This window comes from Solanum stenotomum, chromosome 3 (genome assembly GCF_019186545.1).
Source record: "Solanum stenotomum isolate F172 chromosome 3, ASM1918654v1, whole genome shotgun sequence".
Taxonomy (NCBI): domain Eukaryota; kingdom Viridiplantae; phylum Streptophyta; class Magnoliopsida; order Solanales; family Solanaceae; genus Solanum; species Solanum stenotomum.
In genome coordinates, this window is record NC_064284.1 from 1,466,262 (window position 1) to 1,488,727 (window position 22,466).

Sequence of the window (22,466 nt, forward strand, 5' to 3'; positions counted from 1 at the left end):
AAATACAAATGAAAAGAACTAACTAAATAAAGCTTGCTTTGCGGATTGGTGATTAAGGCACCATTTTGCATATATTAGGTTGTCTGATCGAAACCCACCATAAAAATGAAAATTAGAATGGATTCTGCTCTAATACTAACGAAAATCATCCATGAGCGATAACAAAGCCAAACCGTATAGAGGCGAGCAACCCTTACCTCCACAATATAGCTCACGACCCCGCACGAAGAAATTCCTTTGTTATGCAAATTTGGATCTATTAACGAAGCAATTATATTCCAATTGGGTCTACTATACAGACATTTTTTATTAAAAAAAGTTATAAAATAGGCACGGAGTCCCTATTACTTGTTTTAGATCATAATTGTTTTGGAACAATAAAGTGATAGTAATATGATTTCATTAATTAAGTTGCATTGATTATGCAATTGAGATTTTGATTTATGCATGGTGTAATGTAAATGAAAAGTGAAACTGCAAACACTAGATTAATAATTACAATTTCATTCCCGTGCACGTGTATGTGTGTATATAAGCAACATCAGAAATTAATAGAGCATAACTAAAGTATATATGACTATACAAAACTATTAGGAACGAAACTTTTTCCATCACGAATCAATAAAAAATTTGTTATACAAAATATTATTTTTCCACTTCATTCTCATTGAATTGGCTCATTGAATAAATGAATTGTGGAAAATAAATTCTCAATAAAATACTAAAAAAAAATTGTTGAACATTTTTCAGTAGAAAAATAATGATTTTTTAAATATATATATATGAACTGCATGCATGTGTAAAATTTAAAAGTGGCTGGCTATAACATGCAATAAATGAATTATGGTAATATTAATTAGTGGAATCAAGCTAAGACTGAAAGTGACTTTACCAATTGACTGCCGGCATTATGTCAACATAACATTCTATAGATGCCCACTTGCTATAATATTAATTATTAATTATAAATTAATCTATCAATTTCATAAATTCTTAATTTAAAATTTTTATATTTATATCATCATTATCATATAAATTGAGACTAATCAAATAATATTATTTAGTGACTATGGAAATGACATAGGCAGATAGGCACCTGTCGTTTTATTGTTAATGAAGAAAGGCAAGTAATGTAAAGACTTGTTATAATGAAGTGAGTATGCACGAGATTTTTTTTTCCATTTTCATCTCGTGTCATTTTCTGTCAGTCACCTTGTTTCTACATTTTTTACAAGTTATTTTGATATATTTAAATAAAAAATTTAGATATTTAAAAATAATATAAAAAATAATACTTATAAATTGTAATTTTTTACATATCAATAATAAAAAATTACATCATAAAATGTTAGTTAAAGTTATTATAGTTAATTCTAAAAAAGGAAATAATGGTAATTAAAAGTGGACGGAGCGAGCAGTACACAACTCCTCCCTCCAAATTGATGTGATGCAATTTCTTTTCTAGTTTGGTTACTTCCCTTTTTAGTCCGTCGTATAAAGAACGACATATATTTTATATTAAATAATAATTTAATTTTAAAATATATATTTTATCCTTGTGAAATAATTTATAGTCACACAAATATCTATCACTTATTTTAAATCATAAATTACAAAATACAGTAAAAATTAAAAAGATATTTCGTGCTTAGTCAAACTAACTTTACGGAAATAAAACATCCGCCTGTGAGTGCACACTATGATGAAGTCCCAACTCCCAAGTTAGCCAACGTCCCGATTCCCAACCAACCACCAGTCAAAATTGGTCTTGTTGCTATCCTTCTTCCCTGTCAACTTTCAAAAGTTCTCTTTTTCTGTCTAATTTTAAGTAAAAAAAATATTTAAACAAATTTAGGTATATGTAGATTTTTTATTTTTACAAATAAAAATTAGTATAATATTTGAAAAACACGTGACAAATACTATAAATTAACCGCTAATGACTCCCAATATTTTAAAAATAAAAAGAAATTATTTAGTGATTAATAAAGTAGTTGGGAGTCATTAGTCTCAAATTTAAATTCCAACTGACAAAAACATTAGGTGAAAAGTTACTTTGTAAAGATAGGGCATGAAAGTCGATTCAAGCACAACGGTCATAAAAAAAAATAGTATAGAGGAAGTACACAAGAATTGTTTGTGATTGTAATAGTTTAGTAAATTTTCATTTGTTAAGTGAAATTACTTAACCTGTACTACTTTATGCTACAATTAATCAAGTTGACCTTTATCAATGTTGTTGTGTTCAAGTTCTTGTAAAGAGTAAAGATGATACATCATGGTCCCTTCTTATGTGAATAATAGTAATAATTGTTAACCAAAAAAAAGAATAATAATAATTACAAATCTTGGATTTTCAATCATCTTTTCACTTTTTAAACAGATATTGAAATGTACATGCCCCCTTAGTGCTAAATAATTCATCAAAATCTATCTTTTTTGTTATTTGTTGCAACCTCTAATCATAGAGCTTTTGAAAACTAAGGAAATAAAGTACTTGAAAAGGAAAAAAGCAAAAGACCTTTTCATATATTTATCATTACCCTCAAATTAAACTCTACTCATAATTATAACCAACATCAACGAATTAAAACTCCTTTTAATTTACGAATAATTATTGATAAATATTAAATTTTACTTTTATACTAAAGGAGTTTGCAGAAGTTGACAATACGATATGAATTACTTCTATACTAAATTTTTAACAATACAAATATTTTAGAAGTTTAAATTAAATTATTGAAATCTTTATATTAGTAAATTAAGTTTTTTATATTAAGATCCAAAAATAATGTATGGTAAATAAATCACTAACATGTTACTAGCCTGAATTAATAATCTTTGTCAATTTGAAAGCATTAATATGTGTAGCTAAAAGTTTTATATCTTATAAGAAGGGGAAAGCGACAATACATTAAAAAGGTTTAAAATCTCCTATTAAAATTTGATATTAGATCATTAATTTTATTAATTCATCCTTATCAAAATGGCTAAATAAATAAATAATTTCTTATGTTTTCTTGTCAAAGTTACAAGTAAATATGTTTCATGATTAATATGTTATTGGTGATCGGTTATGTTATTATTGATTGGTTTGTTAACCTAATAATTGAGTTAATTCATTTATCGTGTCAATGCAACACAGTTCGATAACTTTTTGTTTGGCAAATTTGATGTAAGTGAAAAATTAGAATTTAAAAATAGAAATTGATTGTGATGAGAAGAAATAATTTAAACTTCTCACGAAATATTATTTGAAAGTGAAGCCCCAAAAAAATAAGAAAGGGCAAAGTTGGAGGAAAAGGAATGTCAGGACAAAATTGGAGGAAAAACAACGTTACCTGTTTAGAAACCAACTTTTGCTTGCATGTAATTATTGAAAAAAAAAAACAAATATTCCATGACCTATCAAGAAAATCATCTTTTTATTGTATCTGTATATATCAAATAGTCAGTCATAAGAATTCATGAACTCATTAATAAGGTCAAAACATAATTTATCAGACAACAAGATTCACATATGTTCATTAAAACATTGATTCTACAAATTAATTTTCCTTAGAATATGATGAAATATGTTACTGAAAATAAATCAAACAAACAAGATAAGACACTAAATGATATGAAAGAGAATCAAAGATTTGATCACAATAATTCTACATCAAGACCCGATAAGGATTAAATTTGAGGTCCAAGTGCTTATTCAATTTACGCATGTACTAAATTATCTCATACACGAATGGGAGGATCCCAATAAATTATATCATTCGTTCTATTAATTTTAAATATATGAATTTCAATTTCAAGCTTAAATAGTAGTCATACAATTAAAATAGATATACTCACAACAACAATCTCTTTCGCCTCCCAAATTTTTACCATTGCTCAAGTTACTAGTTCCTCATTTTGAACTACACCATTTATATAGAGACAGTATTACAGTGTTATTAATAGTCATCACTTGACACACATGCACACTGAGTTAATAACACTGTAACAACAACTACGTGACCCCAAACAAGTTAACATCGACTACACAAATCTTCTCTAGAAAGTAACTCAAAAAGTACTCTTATCAACGTTAGAAGGAAACATGCGAAACTGATTTACAAAATATGTTTTCATAACTAAGAAGTTCTGTACCAAATTTGTTTTTAATGGGAAACATGCTACTCCTATGTAAAACTGAAATTGGTAAGGATTTCTTAACTTACCAACATTTCGATGAAATCAGATGTCTTTCATATGAAGATTTACAAAAGGTGAAGTTCTCTTTCAGCTGAAGATTTGCTTCACTGAAGCCACTGTTGCTTCAAAATCACGCTCAGCGTGACGAATGTCATCACAAATGTCACCCTTTAAAGATCCTGATACCTTGATATGATGCTCCATTGTCTCAATCATGGTTTTGGCTGACATAAGTTGTTTCTCTAGATCCTTTATCTTCAAAGCAATCTTGTTAATCTCGTTTTTAGCAACTGCTTTGTCAAGAAGGCATTTTTTGAGTTTACCCTCCTCTTCTTCCAACTTGCTTCGGAGCTGAGTTTGCTTCTCGTTGTTCAACATCAAATCATTCAAATGACATTTAATCGGTATTAGATCAAATCCATACTCCTCCAAGTCCTTGATAGTGTCCAGCATCTCACTAATGAGAGCTGAACTACTAAGTTCAGCAACGGTTAACTTTGGTATCCTCTCAACAAAAAAAACATACTTCGTCATCTTCAGTAAAGCTACTTCTTCTCGTTTATTCTCCTCATATTGTGCTAAAGGTGAAAAATGTGGATTTTGCAGAATTTTTCTAAATACTTCCATGGATTCAAATTCTCTCCAAAGAGCAGAGTTCTTCTTAAATGGTAGTACCAACCTCGGCTCAATCTCAGGCATAGTGGTCCCAGCACATGGTTGGACTGCTGCAGCAGAGGCTCCTGCAAATGATGACTAGATTAACCAAACCTGATCATGACATAAAAAATACAAGGGAACTGCGGGATATCAGAAATGACAAGCAACTGCTTAAGAGATTTTTAGATGGAAACAGAACATTTCAGGTCTCAACATTTTTATTTTTTAAAATGGTTCAAATGATCACCACGTTTGAATATGAAAATGATAGTTGTCGATTCGACGGCTTAGGAACCTCACTCGAGTACTACTTTGATTGGTAGTGGTCACCTTCCATCTAATATTTAACATTAACTATCCAACTATATTTTTTTAAGGAAGATATCAAAATGAATAATTGAAATGTGACTAGCTTATCCGGAAAAGAAAGTGCAGAAATACATTAATTCCTTCTCAAGTCCTTAAAAATATCAAGGTTGAGCTTGTAGCCCTGTATAGAATTACAAGGTCTAATGAGCTCAAACTCACAAACCTATCCATAACTAACTTCAGTCTTGCACCAACACCTCGATATTATTTTTTTCTGTTCAACTGCAGTTTGTTGTAAGTGAACACATGCACTTAGAAATAGATGACGCTTAGTTTTAGATAAATCTCTTTCATATTTTAATAGTATCAAACAATGCAGACAGCTAGGAGTTCTTAATAGCTCTTGGTACAACAAAAGTAGTTATTAAGCTATCTAGATAAAAGTTAAAACAAGTAGGAATAATTTAATTAGCATTCGAATTAAATTTCCTTGAGAACCACAAACTTTGAAACAAGAAGCTAAGCACATAGGAATTAGTAATTACTAAACACCATTAAGATTAGCAATTGCAACAGGATACACGACTACACTAGAAATATTGTGTTAAAATTGCACTGGAAATGCATGTTTTACCTGCTGAAGTATTTATCCCATCATATAACTCGGCTTGATTTGTTGCATTCTGTTCATTAAATGAGTCATGGAGAGTGCTTTCAAGTACTTGTTTCTCCACACCTGTCATCAAGCAAAACATTATGCAATGATGCAACAGGTGAACAAAACCCTATTCCAAAATCAGTTACCTTGTGTCACAGCAAGTGATCTATGGGCAGACAGGTCCATGGTACTTCTCTTTCTGCTTCCCTGGATGACAAAAAATAAAATAGAAAACAAATACCAGAATAAATCAGAAATGAACAGAAAAGTGAACTTATGGAGGAGAAAGGCAAGGAAACTCAAGCCTACGGATTATTCAGACTTTAATCAATGACATCTTTTATATCATTGAAATCTTTATTTAGGCCCATGCTGTAGGTAGAATCAAACCATTCTAGGTGATGGTATTCTGGTATCCAAGTATCATATGCAAATGTCAATTCCCAGATTCTAAATAATAGATTAGATGCAGATGAATGAGCCGTATAATAATAAGTTACCTCAATAATTGGAAATTCAAAATCACTTAGGTTTGCATCCTCATCTCCGGTGTGCTGGAGAGACTGGACACAGGGTGAAAGGATTCCCACATCAACCACACTTTCAAAGTAATCTTGGTTTTCTACAAAATCAAGTAATCTTGATTTTCTAGTCTGCAAAAGTTTAGCATAAACCACCAAAAGAGTCAGGCTCTATCAAACTGTTTCCCTTTCCAATTACAACCCCAATACAGAGATACATAGGTATGTAAACCAACAACTTTTGCTTCAACACAGATGAAAACAGTCATTTATTAACAATGCTGATTAGGCTATAATCTGAAAATTCTAACAAAGTTGATAAACAAACTGAAAGTATCAGTAGCCAGTGAAGTTCAATTTAACATAGAACAAACCACAGAACTTGATCATTGAAGTATGACAAGAGGGGGTTGTTGTTGTCTATTGTTGACAAGAGGGGGTTGCTTAGGTGGTAAGCACCTTCCACCTCCAACTTTAAGGTTGTGGCTTCGTGTCACCAAGGGACAAAAGGCCGAGAGTTCCTAGGAACGGGTAAAAAAAAGGAAGATTATTGAAGTATATTTAAGAAGCAAAATTAGTTCTTCAAGTCACAATATTTGGGGATCTAATCTCTTTGTTTCTTTTAATTTTTCAGTGACCTGGGAAAGAGAAAAATCAGACATTCAGTTTGTACCAACAGAATGGAGAGAACAGGCAGGAAAGAACGGATAGTCGGGAATCTCATTCCCTTCAGCACAGAGACATATAGTTTTCACAAAAAGGGAAAGCAGGATCTAAATGAGAAGGTTCATAGAGAAAAAATTGCTGGGTACAATGTAGAAAAAACTAACAGTAGTTCAACTTTTCATGTTCTCTTAATGCTTGAAGGTTCTGAAGTAGAAATGTCAAATTTCTCAACACACTCGTCGTTTATATCCTTGTTATTTAAGACAGGATCCTCAATTATATAAATATATAATTGTAGGACATAAAACTGGTGACATGGCACGTTTCGTTAAGCAAGAAACCCAATTATCTTCTTTTGTCAATTTTTGGCTTTAATCCTATTTCCCATATTTATCTACTATACTATTTTACAAATATAAAAGACACTTCTTCAAAAACCAAAAGAACCATCCCCTTTTTTTTTTTGATAAGATAAGTGGTATTAATAACAGCATCAGGAAGATGCAAAATTTACAAGATATGGCATTTGAGCTTACAAAAAAATCTCTGGCTAACTATACAAACTATCTAAGCCAGAGCTAATGAGTTTGCGCAATAAGGATAATTATGATACGCATAAAAATCCAAACGTAAGATCAAACGTTTTATTCAATGAAAGTAGTTTGCTTGCTCGTTTTCTTTTAACTTTTCACAGCCTCCTCTTAAATATGTTTGAAAGCCGGAACGTCTTTATTCAGTGAAAGTTGAAATTGCCCGTTTCACAACCTTCTGCTTCTTTTGCAGGGTTGTCATTAATTTAATCTGCTGATTTGGGATATATTAAGTTTTCCATGGATGTAAATTTGACCAATTTTTCCTTCTTTGCAGATACAGCACAAAATGCATTGCAACAAAGTTCCGTACAAAACTATACCAGCAATCTATTGTAGCTATTTTTGGGTTAGTTAGTTATCTTTCAAATGTTGTAATTCGAAAGGGTGGTCATCTCACACCTTGATGTGTCTTTGTAGGTTCTTTATGATGGTCATTGCATGCTTATTAGTACTAATACTAAATAACTAATTAACTTTATTTTTGGGAAATTTGTTTCTGTAAAATACTTGTCGTTGCTAAAATTTCCTTTTATTTAGTTTTTCACAGCATCCTGAAGAATTGTAGCAAAGACTTCCATTTTTAAACTTCTCGCAAGGAAATGAGGGTGGTGTCCAGATGGAGACAAGACAACAATAAAGTCTAGAGAAGAGTACAAAGTAATTACATTAATCTTCACAAGTCTGAGGATTGAAGGCAGTAAGAAGATGAAAACAAGATAGTATGTACCATGTAGTTATGTGTTGTTAGAGTGGGTTTTTTGTTTTCTCTTGGTTGATTCTAAAGTTCATTAGGTATCATCCGACCCTTTTCATGAAAAACTTGGTTATGGCACATAAATTCTTTTGTCTATGTATTTATCTTTTATAACTTGATTAGTTTATTACCATGATGAGCAAGAAGGATAATTAAGTGTGTGAGTGAACGCAACATGTAGAAACAAAAAAAATATAGTATCAACATTTTCCTAGAAAAAATAACTTTCCTTGTACACTAAGATTTAATAGAATGGGACAATGGGTGTAAGAATGTTCTTTGGCTTTTATGGAACATCAATTTTTTCAGACAAGTTTCCTCTGGACATTATGGAGCATCGGGTTTTTAATTTGTAAAATCTTTATATTATTAGGGATGCAAGATGGAATATATGATGCCACATATAGCACAGCGGGAAGTAAGAACATGCATATGGAAATGGGGCTAAAGGAAAATGCAAGGTACATTTATGTAATATTAAATTGCTCATGTATAAGAGTACTTTGACACAAAGTCTTATCTTAGGTACAGGGTTGGAAGGCAGATTTTTGGGATAATATCTTAGTCCTCATAGCTATGAAGTCAATAGTTTTCATGATCAATTTGAGCATATGAGTTTGGCTAGATGCTTTTCAGGAGTATGGTTTTCATGATCAGTTTGAGCATATGAGTTTGGCTAGATGCAAAAGTGTAAACACAAAGATATATTTTTTGGAGATGAATTTTTTATAGTATATTGCTATGGGAACAAATAAGTTGGTAGCGGAAATGAGGTCTATACATAACAAAATATGCAGTAATTGGATGTGCACTTGAGAATGAAATTGACTTTGAACCTAGAAATGTTCATAATCGTATATTAGTTACTTAATTTTTGGCTTTATCCTTTAAAATTTTAAAGCTTTACAATGGAACTGATTGTACAACATTGAGAAATGTATCGAATTTATCTTAGTTCGTCTTAATTTGGCTCTTTCTCTTCTTCTTTTTTTGGGTAGCCTCAAAGTTTATTTTGGACCCCCCACACCCCACACCCCACCACCACCACCATTTGGATACTCCAAATATAACTCATAAACCTAATTACAATACAAATTAGTGTTTATGGACAAAATTAAAATAAGCAAGATTGACCAAAAACCTCAATCATGATAAACATTTACCTCTGCAAACAACCACTGATAAATATTAGTAGTATTTACAATAACGAATTCTATTTGAAAACAACATTAAAATAAATGAAGTGGGTTAAGAACCATGGGGACCGCACTCAATGAAGTAGGCTACCATGAGGATTGCACTCAATGAAGTGGATTAAGAATCATGAGGTCTCGGGTTCAAATCGCAGCAGAGGCAACAACATTGGTGATTTCCTCCCATCTATCCAAGCCTCGGTGGACAGAATTACCCAATTCATGTGCTAGTGGGAGGTAACCCATGAAAAAAGTCGAGGTACGACAAGCTAGCCCGGACAAAACAGTTATCAAAGGAAATAAATGATAGAAGACTTACAGAAGTTCAAAAAGAATTATCATTCAAAACATCAGAAGTAAAAAGCATGAGCGAGCCATAAGATGGTAGAAGCCACTTACAAATGCCTTCCCAGATACAAAAGGCCTAGGTAATTCTTGATTCTCCAAAGCTTCTACAATATGTTTTCTACTTCTTAACTTCTTCGGAGGCCGTACCTCATCAGTCCTAGTATCTGTTTCCAGTTTCATCTTAGAAGAGGTTGTTCCCTTGATCATATGATTTAATGTAGGACTTGGAGTTCCCAATTGAAGAGACATCTGATACAATTGACACAGGAGTAAGTGATTATATTGCTTAATGATGAAAAGCTTTGAATAAATAAAACCGGGAAAAATTAGATGTACAATGGCATCTCCAAGACATCGTGATAGGAAAACATATCAAAAACTCAGGAAATTATACCGTACTGTCAATTTTTTAGCCAAACTGTGGTTATCTCACAATAGACAACTACTCCCAAAATTTGGACATAACCTCATTATTAAAACAGATGGATATCCATTGAACTTAGAGCAGGTAAATAATTAGGCTAGAACATGATGAACTTAGATATTATTATCAACGTCATGCAAACCAACAATTACATGCTCCACCATCATACTAGCAAGTGATATTCTTCAAGACAAAATGACCTATTCTACCTGAAGCATATACTGGACAAGCAAACTAATCATTGCACTAATTAAACTGTGAAGATAAGGGAACATAAAGATATTTTTGACACAATATGGGCATAAGGATCGTTATCAATGATATGGGAGGTCCAATCAAAACATATTAACTGACAAAGAAATGGACACTGAGCCTAACTCAACCTCAAAAGCTAGCTCAAGAGGTGAGGATTGCCCAAGATCATAACCAATTTCTCCTCAGCCCACAAATGTAGGACTCAACATCCTTTCACACCCAAGACTGGACATCTGGAGTGTGGGCAATTTAATATGGGGGCCAACATCAGTAAACCATGAATTGATATGGGTCTAGCCCTGATACCATCATAAAGAAAATGACTTTGGGCCTAACTCAACCCTAAAAGCTAGCTCAATAGGTAAAAATTGCTCAAGACCTATATACAGAGGCCCATTTCAACTCGTCGCACCGACGTGGGACTCAACAATAACAAATATACACTAGCTACCAGTGACCGAGACTTTGAGCTCCAAGTTGATTCACACTACTTCTTTATAACTGGATGCATAAGCAGATAGAGTGTGCTGAACAATCTATTAATGCAAATGCAAAATCATATCTAGCGTTGAGAAAGTGCACGATATAGAGTAAATAACAGAGAAGTGTCCACCCAGCACATACAAGGAAAACACGTCAACCACCCTAGTAAGAACACCATACAATACATAATCAAAATTGTCTTCGAACTGGTTGTCATTTTAAAATTAGTGAATTTTTTTATTAAGATTCCATGTTCATATATAAGAAAAATCGTTGCATGGAATAAGTAAATATCCAACTCCCTTGCATAAAAACAGTATGAACAAAACTTTGCTATTTAGTTCAAAGTTCTGGCCAAGTTGATCTTAAATAAACACAAGCAAATTGAAGGTAAACTTATTACTCCCCCTGTCCCAAGTTAACGCATTTGAATGAACCGAAGCAGAAATGGACGTGGCATTCGACAAGGTCTCAGTTTCAAATCCCAACAGAAACAAAAACACTACATGATTTCTTCTTATCTATTATCCCGTGGAACTAGTCGAGGTGTGTGCAAACCCATGCACCATTCTTATAAAAAAAAAAATCAAAAAAAATGGTACAAAGGGAGTACCTTTTCATGTGGCGGATCAGGACGGACCCAATTTCCACCAACCCAATCCAGATGAAACCTCAAGTCATGTTCAGAAAATTCAATCTCCTCATCCGGGTCCTTGAAAGCAACCCGGAACCTACAACCATTATTATCACCATCATCCCAAACAATTGAAACAACAACCCCAGTCCACCACCCTGCAAGATGAAATGCATCAACAACATCGCCCACTCGAAAAGACCGCCGCTGATCCCACTTCGCAACCGGTGGTGCGGGTCGTATAAGGGACTGTTTTCTGACGAACTCGCGTTTAGATACCGATTCACCTTTGTCAGATAACAAATGCTTGTACTGAACCCAAAAACCCCTTTTCTTACTTTCGCTTTTAGGGTACGGAGACGGAGCCGCTAGCTTCAATGGTTCAACAATGACGGCTTCGTAGCGAGCTCCACTATAACCCACTTCCTCTCTACTAACCTCGACTTCATCGCCGATGGTGAAGGGCGATTTGTAAGCCGGTGATGCTGATGCATTCACCGTTCCTAATTCCACTTTCTCGATTATCATCTTCGTCGTCGTCGTCGTCGCCGCCGCCGCCGTTGGTGAATTTTTCCGGCGGAGTTATACAGATTTTTTGTACTTTGTGCAGAGGCAGGGTTTGGGTTTTGTTAAGAACATTGGAAATTCAGGAAATTGGCGGGTTCTAGAGCTCCATGTGTAAAGAATCCTGTGTTATATAATGTGAAGAAAATGACAAGAATGGTCCCTTATGTTTGAGTGTATGTTCAACATAAGTCCCATAATATACACTTTAAAATGGTCCATTAAGAATGAATTTAGCAACTTTGATCCTTTTAAGTTTGTCAAAACTTAACATTCTTAGTCTCCGATAAAATACTTATTGAACTCTATCCGTTAGATTTGACGGGAACTACCCTCAAAATAGAAGAGAAAATGACAAAAATTGATCTCTTATGTTTGAGAGAAGATTCGTAATATGCTTTTGTCTTCAACAAATATTTAACGAACTATATATGTTATGTTTTAATGAATTAATCACATTAACTAATCTATATAATGTGTGCTTAAGAAGCTATAACATAGACAACTTTTTTTTTTCAAATTTTATTCAAAAATGTCCATAGAAATATTTTATTATCTTTCACGTGCTTAATTAGAACATGTTGTAGTTCAAATGGCCAAATAAAATATAATGATATATTTAAGGAAATGTCAATGTGTTCTGTCAATTTTATTAATTTGGACACATGGGTTTATGTGGCATTAGTTTCATTTAAGCAAAACTTAAATACTGTTACTCTTTCTATAAATATGAAGTTTATAATAAAATGAAACTTTTTTTACCTTTTAATTTTAAATTAAAGAGTACTAAAACTTCCTTTTAAATCTTGTCGTTTTAAAAAACCGACATGTAATAATATTTAGAAAGTTAATTAATATAAGTAGAGGAATTCATTTTAAACAAAGATACTTAAATTGAAAGGGGCAAGGAGTATTAATCAACTACTATTCTATTTGTAAAAAGTAATGCTACTATAAATTAATTACTACAATTCTATTGATTAGCAAAATAAAACAAAAACATGGACAATCTTCGCTTTCATAACTTCTCAATACAATGATCTCTTTATTTATCACCTCTTTCGTATGGCGTTGGTTTAATCAATATATTATATTAAATTTAAATAAAGTCATTTCTCATAGTATTTCTACGTAGAGCAAATATATTTTGAATTTACTTCTCATACGATCACTCAACTGATAGTTAATTTCAATCGAGCTAAAATATTGTACAATTTACAATCTCTTACGTGGTTGATAACATGATATAGAGAATTCAACTGAATTTATTGCTTTGAGCCCGAACCAACTGGTTTTGGTATAATTTCATTCCATCAAATAATACACGCTGCAAATAAATAGTAGCAGCGAATTATTTTCTTTCTGGGCATGGCTAGTAAGAGGTCAATGAGACCTGAGTTATCCAGTAATCCCATACAAAAACTTTTAATACACTGGGAATTGGGATAATTAACAATTTCTTCAATGTTTGTGGTGAATTCACATAACTTCCTAATCAATTACTAAGAAACCATTTAAGATCAAAAAACTAAAACTTAGGTGAAGGGACCATGCGTGAAAAGCCTTAGGATCGCTTCCTCACACAGCCACAGCACGATCATCAACCGCTTCATCTGTGTTCTCTAAATTAGTACATACCACCCATGTTTGGCATACGGTTTGCAAGTGGGTTTTTCTCTCCTTGACGGTCCACAATGGCAGCCTCAGTCGTCGTCAATAGCAAAGAGATGCTGCAGTATATATTGCCAGTCTCTGTTAATATAAGTGAGAGATTTATCCAATGTTACTGGAACATGTTATGATCCTTACCTGGCAGCATCCACTAATGCTGTTCTAACTACTTTTACGGGATCAATAATTCCAGCCTTCACCATGTGTAGGTACGTACCTGCTTAAGCAAAAGAGAACGAACATGTGTTTGTACAGAAATACGAGTTAATAGCAGCTAATTGAACCATAATAAAACTTGATATAGCTGTTTTAAGTACTCTATGCCCATTAAGAAGCATACATATAGATTTCTCAATCATATATTAGAACAGCGTGAAAATTTAGCAACAAAAAAGTAGATGCAGCTGTCAGATTGCAACTCTTTCAGAGAGGGCATTTTCTGGAAAAAGACACTATATGCACAGACAACAGACAAACTAAAATTCCATAAATGTACTGTTCCCAAGAACTAAGAAATGAACTCTTCCCAGGTAGTATAAAGTTTAGGGGGAAGTTCTCTACAATTAGGATATAGCAGTTCTGACTTCTGATGTCCCATTTCAGATGCGACAAGTATAATTTTGAAACAACTTTTTATTTACAACTTCCTTTAAAGAGTTCTAGAATAATTTAAAGTCCAGTTTCTATAGTTTCTGAATGTACAATTACAATCTCCAAAAAAAAATTTATCTGATGCTGGAAATCAACTCAAAGATTAAATGGTTTGCACTCCCAACTGAGTCATTCACTCAGAGAGAGAGAAAGGTGAATTTTATTTAATGTGTCTTGAAGATCCAATATAAATGAAGCTACCATTTAGGTAGAACAAATAGATATTGTTTTCATATATAAATAGTTAACCAAACAAATTCATTTCACGAATATTAGGCAACACTTCCACAATGCGATCAGACAAACTGAGTTAAAGAGATGTGAGAGAACAAACCTTTAGCTGCATCATATCCTAGATTCAGATCATCTTGTTCTAAGAGCTTGCCTACAACCAAGGCACCGTCTGCGCCAGCATTTGAAGCTATTGTAAAAGTAGGTGCCTGTGAAGTGGCAAATAATTCCCATGTCAAAACAGAAACTAACCAATTGGAGAGAAACTAGTACAAAAAGAAGATAGTCTAGGTGATGTGAACCTTGAGAGCATTCTCAATGATCTCAACTCCCCTTTTTTGGCCATCATTTGCAGTCTGAAGGCCTTTTAGACATTTGGTTGCATATAGGAGAGCAACACCACCACCTAAGGAAACAACATTGTGTTTTTCAGGTCAACAGAAGAAGAGACAATTCATTAAACAAAATAACCTACCTGGAACAATGCCCTCTTCCACAGCAGCCCTTGTTGCATTTAAGGCATCTGTAACCCTATCTTTCCTTTCCCCAACTTCCGCCTCACTGGCCCCACCGACCTGAAATAGTGTACAATCCAATTAGGACGCAGAGAGTGTAACTAAATGCAAACAGAGGATGCTCAAACCCTGAGGAATATACCTTGAAAACAGCAACACCACCAGATAGCTTTGACAAACGCTCTTGAGCTTTCTCCTTATCAAACATGGCACTACTTTTTTCCTTGGCTATCCTTAGCTGTTCAGAGATGCACAACTTGTCAGTGTTTACTCACCGGGGAAACATGCACTTTCAATGACACTAACCAAAAAACTCTACAAAATTAATGACTCTTTATTCCAGATATGCCCACAAGGAATTCAGACTTTCCACATAAGAATTTGAAATAAAAACAGAGTAAATTCATTCAACGGGAAAATACAAAATATATGACAGAATGACATCTCAGCTCTTCGAAGGTATGACAAAGTAGGAGACTAGAGACAAAAGGAAATAGGTTCAACACCCACAGTAATTTTCAAAATACAATAAAATGAAAGAAAGGGATAAAGCATCTCTACCTGCTCACACCTTTCTTCAATTAGCTTTTTGTCCCCAGCTCCATGCAGAACTAGGGTGTCATCAAGGGAAACAGTAACCTGCTCAAAAAAATGAGTTGTATATTATGCATGTATATAACACTTCAAATTGATGCAAAATAATACTGAATAGTGAATATATGAACCTTTTTGGCAGTACCAAGCATATCAAATTGAACTTTGTTCAGATCCAAACCACGTTCTTCACTAATGACCTGTACAACCAAACATTAAGAATTTGAAACTATAGTGATAAACCAACAATAAATTAAGGCATGAAACGGGTATCTTACCTCTCCTCCAGTAAGAACTGCTAGGTCCTCCAAGTTGGCTCTTCTATTATCCCCAAAACCAGGAGCTTTAATGGCACATACCTAAAATACATGAAATTCTGGGTATCAACAGGAAGTTACTCTACAAGCAAATCAGGCACAACCTTGAGGAGCAATGGTTTGTTTACTGTCAAAGCTCTCTATCAGAGCTTGCTCGTGAGAGAGGAGATTCCTTTTCCATATCTTTCGATCTGGATCCCTGGGGCCCAGAGAGGGGAGTGATTCTGACAGCTGAGAACTTAAGGAAGAGAAATATCACTCATGTTAGCTCATGCTTTATGTGCGAGTATTCGGGTGAAGAAGTTGATCATCTTATTAGGGCATTACAGAGTGGCATCGAGTTTGTGGAGGGTGCTTTTGAATTAATTTGGTGTACAATGGGTAATAACGGGTACCGTTAGAGATGTTCTGCACAGTTGGGCTGGAAGACGTTGATGTAGAAGGCAAAACGCATGGAAGGTTGATCCATTAGCTCTTATGTGTGTTATATGGAACGAGAGAAATATGAGAGCTTTTGAGGTGATCGAAAATGAGTTTGCACACTTGAGAAATAGCCTTTTTTGTCCTTTGACTACTTTTTGGTGCACCCTTGTAGTTCCCTCTTGTATAGATGTTTGGGTGTCTTTTATAGAGAACCATGCTTTGACGTAGATTCTCTCTACTTTTTGGTATACTCATCAACATTCGGGACACATAACTGACCTTGGTATCGAAGGACACCATCTCCCCCTTGGGAGAAAGCCTCAATGGCTTTTTCGGAAACCGACTTCTTCAAATCAGCCATAACCAGATCTAGTGTATACAGGTGTTTCCGTTCCCATGGTTAATATTATCACTTATCTTATCTAATCAACAGGGAGTAATTGCAAAAATGTGCAGACTAATGATCCTCAAATTTATATGCTGAAACAGTATAATAAAAAACGAAAACTAGGCCAAAGTTGGCTCTTCTATTAACCCCAAAAAGACAGCATTAAATAGAAAACCTACAAGTAACTTGAAAATAAAAGACATTCTGGGTATGAGCATGGGGATTAATTACAAAACACACAGGAAAATGATCCTCAAATTTATATGCTGAAACATGATAATAAAAAACAAAAACAATTAGAGAATTCAATACCTTAATCCCAGCACGATGCTTGTTTAGGATAAGCATAGCTAATGCATCACTTTCCACATCTTCAGCAACGATTAACAGAGGCCTCCTTCTCTACAATATAGATAGAAAACAATATTGCGATGATTATTGTACATTTATTGCAATAGAACAATTCCTTTCCATTTTCACAGGTATTTACTTCTGCAGCTATTATTCAACATTTGTAACTTACAGTCTTACACAGACATATTTTGTCCTAACAAAGTAACAGCCTCTCTGGAATGTGGCACTTACAGTCATGCAACATGGCAGGAAAGCTCCCTTTATAAAATGGTTCATTAAGCTGTTTTTTCAGCATTTGCCATTTTCTTACCAGGTCTTTTTCTCCTCACCATGGTGAATTATAACTGTTTTTTTAAAGGGAAAAAGGTCTGGAATATATCTGAACTTTGACCGAAATTGTTGTAACAATACCGAACATTGGAAAGGACCTTTTACCCCCTGCACTATTTTATAGTGTATTTTAAAGGTATATAGGTGCCCACGTGGACATCATAAATATTGCATCATTATAAATATTAACGTGTCCACGTGGGCACATATACCTTTAAAATACACTATTAAATAGTGCAAGGGGGTAAAAGGTCCTCCATAAAGTTTGGTATCGTAACAGCAATTTCGGCCAAAGTTGGAGTATTTTTCAAACCCTTTTCCCTTTTTTAAAGCGTCATATTTCTTTGCTTTTTTTTTAATCAATAAAGCTCTCCTTTATCCCAGAAAAGAAGAAGAAAAAGGAAAAGACATGTGTCATGAGTGTTGGTGAAATAAGATCAGTTATCCAAAAAAAACATGCAAACATAAGCTCTTAGAAGATACTAATTACCTTAAGAGCAAGCTCCAATATCCGCACAAGCGAGTTCAAATCTGAGATTTTCTTGTCATGAATAAGGATCAATGGATTTTCCAATTCCTGTTTACATGCAAGTCATAATATCATGTTATGAACTTTATAGGTTGATACAAGATATAGAGATAGTTGCGTCCCATATGCATTAGCTGACAGAACTACTTTCTGACTTGCAAGTTAGGAACAAATCAGGAAATGTTGCCAATTGCCACTATGAAATGGAAAGATTTGGGGAAGATAATGAGAAGGTTCTTCTGCAGTAATAATGAAAGTTTCTAGCATCTACATCATTAAGCGATTGCTCTACATGAACAAGCCACTGACCAGACATTTTTTAGAAATTTCAGTCTACACTTAAACATCTAAACCTCCCAAGTCCCCAATTAAGAAAATTCTCAGTAGTAGAAACATTACATACACATTTTTGAGTCTTCTCGTCCGTGACAAAATAAGGAGATATATAACCACGGCCAAGCTTCATTCCTTCCACCACTTCCAAAACATTATCTAAGGTATTTCCATCCTGTTAATTCAAAATATATGAGATTTCAATTTCAAGCTTAAATAGTTGTCAGTGCATTTGTATCAGAAACACTAATATCAGTAATACTTACCGCAACAGTAATAACTCCTTCCTTCCCAACTTTTTCCATGGCTCGAGCAATTATTTCCCCAATTTCACGTTCACCATTTGCAGATATAGTACCCACCTATGCGAAGTAAGATATCATCCTCAAAAGGGGGACCATTTAGGGGGGGGGGACATGTAAGAACTCCAAATTTGTTTTCTCAGTTAACAGCACTAGCCTTCAATAAGTCTTCTTACATAAGTTATAAGGAATGCACAAATTTACAGGTGTTCGTAAACTAGTTCGCTTCACATGTCATGCAGTTAAATTTGAATTACAGCATCATTGTTGATCATAACTTGTAAAGACCTGGTTTTAGCTCCAACGTAAGGAAAAGAAAATGAAGGCATTGTTCTCTCAAGTAAAAGGAAAATGTAAAAAGGGAAAACGAAAGCAGCAACAAAAAAATTATGGAAAGAGAAAAAAGTATCTCATCGTATTTTCAGAAAGATGATTTTTTCCCAGTTGACAAGTCAGTTTGGCAAAATGAAGAACCAAAACCACAACTTGAACCAGAAAATTGAAAATGGGAAAGAAATATCGACTGGTGGGAGCAGTCTGGTGAAGTGGTTTTGTCTGAAACTGAATTATGACTTGCAGAAAGCAGGCTTAAATAATGTTCAGATTATGACTTGTGTGTTTCTCCACAGCCCCATCTAGTTTGGTATCCCATATCACAAGTAGTTAGCATTTGGGGTTAGTCTATTGATTGATTGATTGATGTGTTTGTCCATAGCATGATACAAGTTGGTCCGAATCTCCATTAACCCTTCACCTGTGTAATCTCCTCCGGAGTGCTAATCATGACTGCTCTGCTCTTCAAGTCAGCAACAACAGCATCAATTGCCATGTTAATACCATTACGCAAATCCATCACGCTTACACCTGCAGCAACAGCTTTGCAACCTTCTGTGAAAATTGCCTGAGTAAGCACAGTTGCACAGGTGGTACCTGTTGCCACATGACATTCAATTTAGACAAATTTGTGAAAAGCTTGACCCCACAAGCTACAACCATCGTACTCAAAAAGTGCACCTCAAAGATTCAAAACTGTGATATCACTAAAGATCTCTTTTCAGGAAAGAGAGAGCAATGAATATAAAAAGTTCCTTTACCATGGAAAAATATCTACTGCAAGTTAACAAATTTATTATGATTCACAAATAAGCTAATCCAAAGTTGAGATCTTACCATCTCCAGCAACTGAATTAGTAGCATTAGCAACCTGCTTCACAAGATCAGCTCCCACATTCTTTGCCTTTTCCTTAAAGTTGATGCTTTTGGCTACAGTGACACCATCTTTTGTGACCTTGGGATTCCCGGGGCTTTTCTCTATAATCACGTTACGTCCCTGGATTGTGTCAAAAAGACGAAGAATTGTCTTCAGTATGATGATGACTCAAGTTATTCTTTTCAATCAAGAGACCTTGTGAAATGCAATAATCGAGCTATTATTCATTTAAATCTAGAGGAAAAGTCATTTACAGCATGTTGAACCTTTCAGAAGAAAATGGTGATGGAGATAACTGAAATCCTAGCATCCTCTAGTGCTATAACATCTTTTACCCAATAAATTAAAATTGGTAACCTAAGTAAGCACCTTTTTGCATCCTTTTTTGGGTCTGTGAATAAAAAGGAACGTTCGAAAAGTTTCCTCCACAAATCACTGCTGAAAACTGAAACTCAAAAGTCTATCGTGTTCTGCCCAATATGGCTTTGTTCTTCACCAAGTACTCCAAAACAAGAAACATTTTCAAGTATATGAATGTGTTCCTCGTCAAGTGTTCATATTGAGTATAAATGTAAGAGAGTGTAAAAACCAAAAGGGGAATGTGAAGCTCCATAATCAGTATCATACATTTCATATTGGTAACATCTCTGATTAGTTAGTTTCCTTTTTCCAATTAATATTAAGATCATATTCAAATTGTCTTCCTAGTATACAATATCAGTGACCAATTCTATAAGCAACAGATCAAGAGATGCATAACATAAATCCTAATTACCTTTGGTCCCATAGTGACTTTTACAGCTTCTGCAAGCTCATTAACCCCCTGTAGCATAGCTAACCGTGCGTGGCTACCAAAACTGATATCCTTGGCAGCATAATTTCTGCTAGAAATAATCCTACTAGAAACCTTTACCACAAATCAAAAATCAATTAAATCAGCCATAAATGAAATACATCCCATTGACTCAATCAATTCTTCTGAAACAAATTCTAGTCCCCAAAGTCAAAATTACACCGAGTATTATCGAGAATATAATAAAATATTCCAATTACAATCATACTAGAATGGATTTTTACCAATTTCCTGGAAGTTGAGGACCTGACAATAAGCAATGTTTAAGTGTTAGTGAACTTCGTGTTCCGTGTAATGAATCGGGAAAGTGTTTGAGAAGCAAAATTGCGACAAAATAGTAAATACCTGATTGATGAAGCAACAGCTGCAGCAGCTCTGAACATTGCCCCAAGCGAACAGTGTGAAAGTGAGAGGAAATGGGAGAATGGACCTGCCGGAAGTAGCAGACTTGACAGGGAATTCTCCACGTTCTCTCTGCTTAGTGTTAAAATGCTTTCTGTAGGGTTTATGGTTTAAGAATTCCTTTTCTCTTAATTCTAAATTTATTTTTAATTATTTTAGCACTATTTTTTTCAAATTTGGTTACAATAAAATATTTTTAAAATATTCTTGTATGTATGGTTGTTTTCTGAGTTTTTGGCCAAAATCATTTAAACTATATCCCAAATTTAAACTATAGCCTTAAATATCATTCTTAGCAGAAAACATCCTTCAATTATTTAAAAGTGGACGATTTTCATCCTAATACTTGAATTTATTAAACTACATCCTTAAAGTATCATTCTTAGCAAAAAACATCCTTCCAAATATTTAAAAGTGAACGATTTTCATCCTTCTACTTGAATTTATCAGAAAACTAACAGATCCCACAAAAATCAAGTTATCCCTTTGTAATCATAAGGGGGTTTGAACTTGAGACCTCCAACATGGAAGTTCCAACTCCTAAGTCCAAACCACTTGGCCATCCCAAAAATACTATTGTGAACTTTTTCGGTAATTGAGTATAGAATTATGCAAAATCTGTTAATTGGACAGTTTTTTTCATTTATTTTTCATGTAATTTGATATTAAAAATATTATTAGTTGAAATATGTTTCATCTCAATTGAATATGCTAGAAGCGGTATTTGTTCGAGACTTCCGCTTCTAATAATGTAGAATGAAACTCAAATGCGAGACATAATCAATATTTTGATCACTCAATATTAGATTGGCCCAAAAATTTATTGATCTAAATATAGTTTTGCTTTGAAAAAGGTAAAGATAATTAAGTTCAGCTTATTTCCGTTACTAAATGAGACAAAAAGCATATCGTGTATCCTCACACCTTCCAAACATTTTTTGTTTCAGTAGGCAATGGTGTCTAAGATTTTAAATATTTTTTTCAGGAACTTGTAGGTAATGAAATTTTGCAGGAAAACATTTGTTGATAATCACATGAACTGATCAGTAGGATCGCTTAGTTTTTGACGATATCTAACAAAAGGATGAAAATTGTTCACTTTTAAATACTTGAAGG

General features: G+C 33.9%; 2 protein-coding genes across 2 annotated transcripts; both read right to left on the bottom strand.

Moving 5' to 3' along the window:
- Positions 1–4,055: 4,055 nt before the first annotated feature.
- LOC125860994 (DUF724 domain-containing protein 6-like) lies at positions 4,056–12,349 on the bottom strand. The gene is made up of 6 exons (XM_049541059.1): positions 11,663–12,349; positions 9,939–10,136; positions 6,313–6,465; positions 5,959–6,019; positions 5,789–5,890; positions 4,056–4,928 (listed from the first exon to the last, which is right to left on the bottom strand). Exons 1-6 carry the CDS (start codon positions 12,209–12,211, stop codon positions 4,276–4,278), a joined length of 1,716 nt encoding a protein of 571 aa, XP_049397016.1. The 5' UTR covers positions 12,212–12,349; the 3' UTR covers positions 4,056–4,275.
- Positions 12,350–13,565: 1,216 nt separating this feature from the next.
- Positions 13,566–21,463, bottom strand: LOC125860995 (chaperonin CPN60-like 2, mitochondrial). Its single transcript, XM_049541060.1, has 18 exons — positions 21,294–21,463; positions 21,173–21,194; positions 20,871–21,002; positions 20,056–20,215; positions 19,640–19,815; positions 18,850–18,945; positions 18,654–18,758; positions 18,212–18,298; positions 17,350–17,439; positions 16,188–16,268; positions 16,041–16,109; positions 15,877–15,954; positions 15,458–15,553; positions 15,276–15,375; positions 15,103–15,206; positions 14,904–15,009; positions 14,057–14,135; positions 13,566–13,977 (listed from the first exon to the last, which is right to left on the bottom strand). Exons 1-18 carry the CDS (start codon positions 21,329–21,331, stop codon positions 13,875–13,877), a joined length of 1,722 nt encoding a protein of 573 aa, XP_049397017.1. The 5' UTR covers positions 21,332–21,463; the 3' UTR covers positions 13,566–13,874.
- Positions 21,464–22,466: the final 1,003 nt, after the last annotated feature.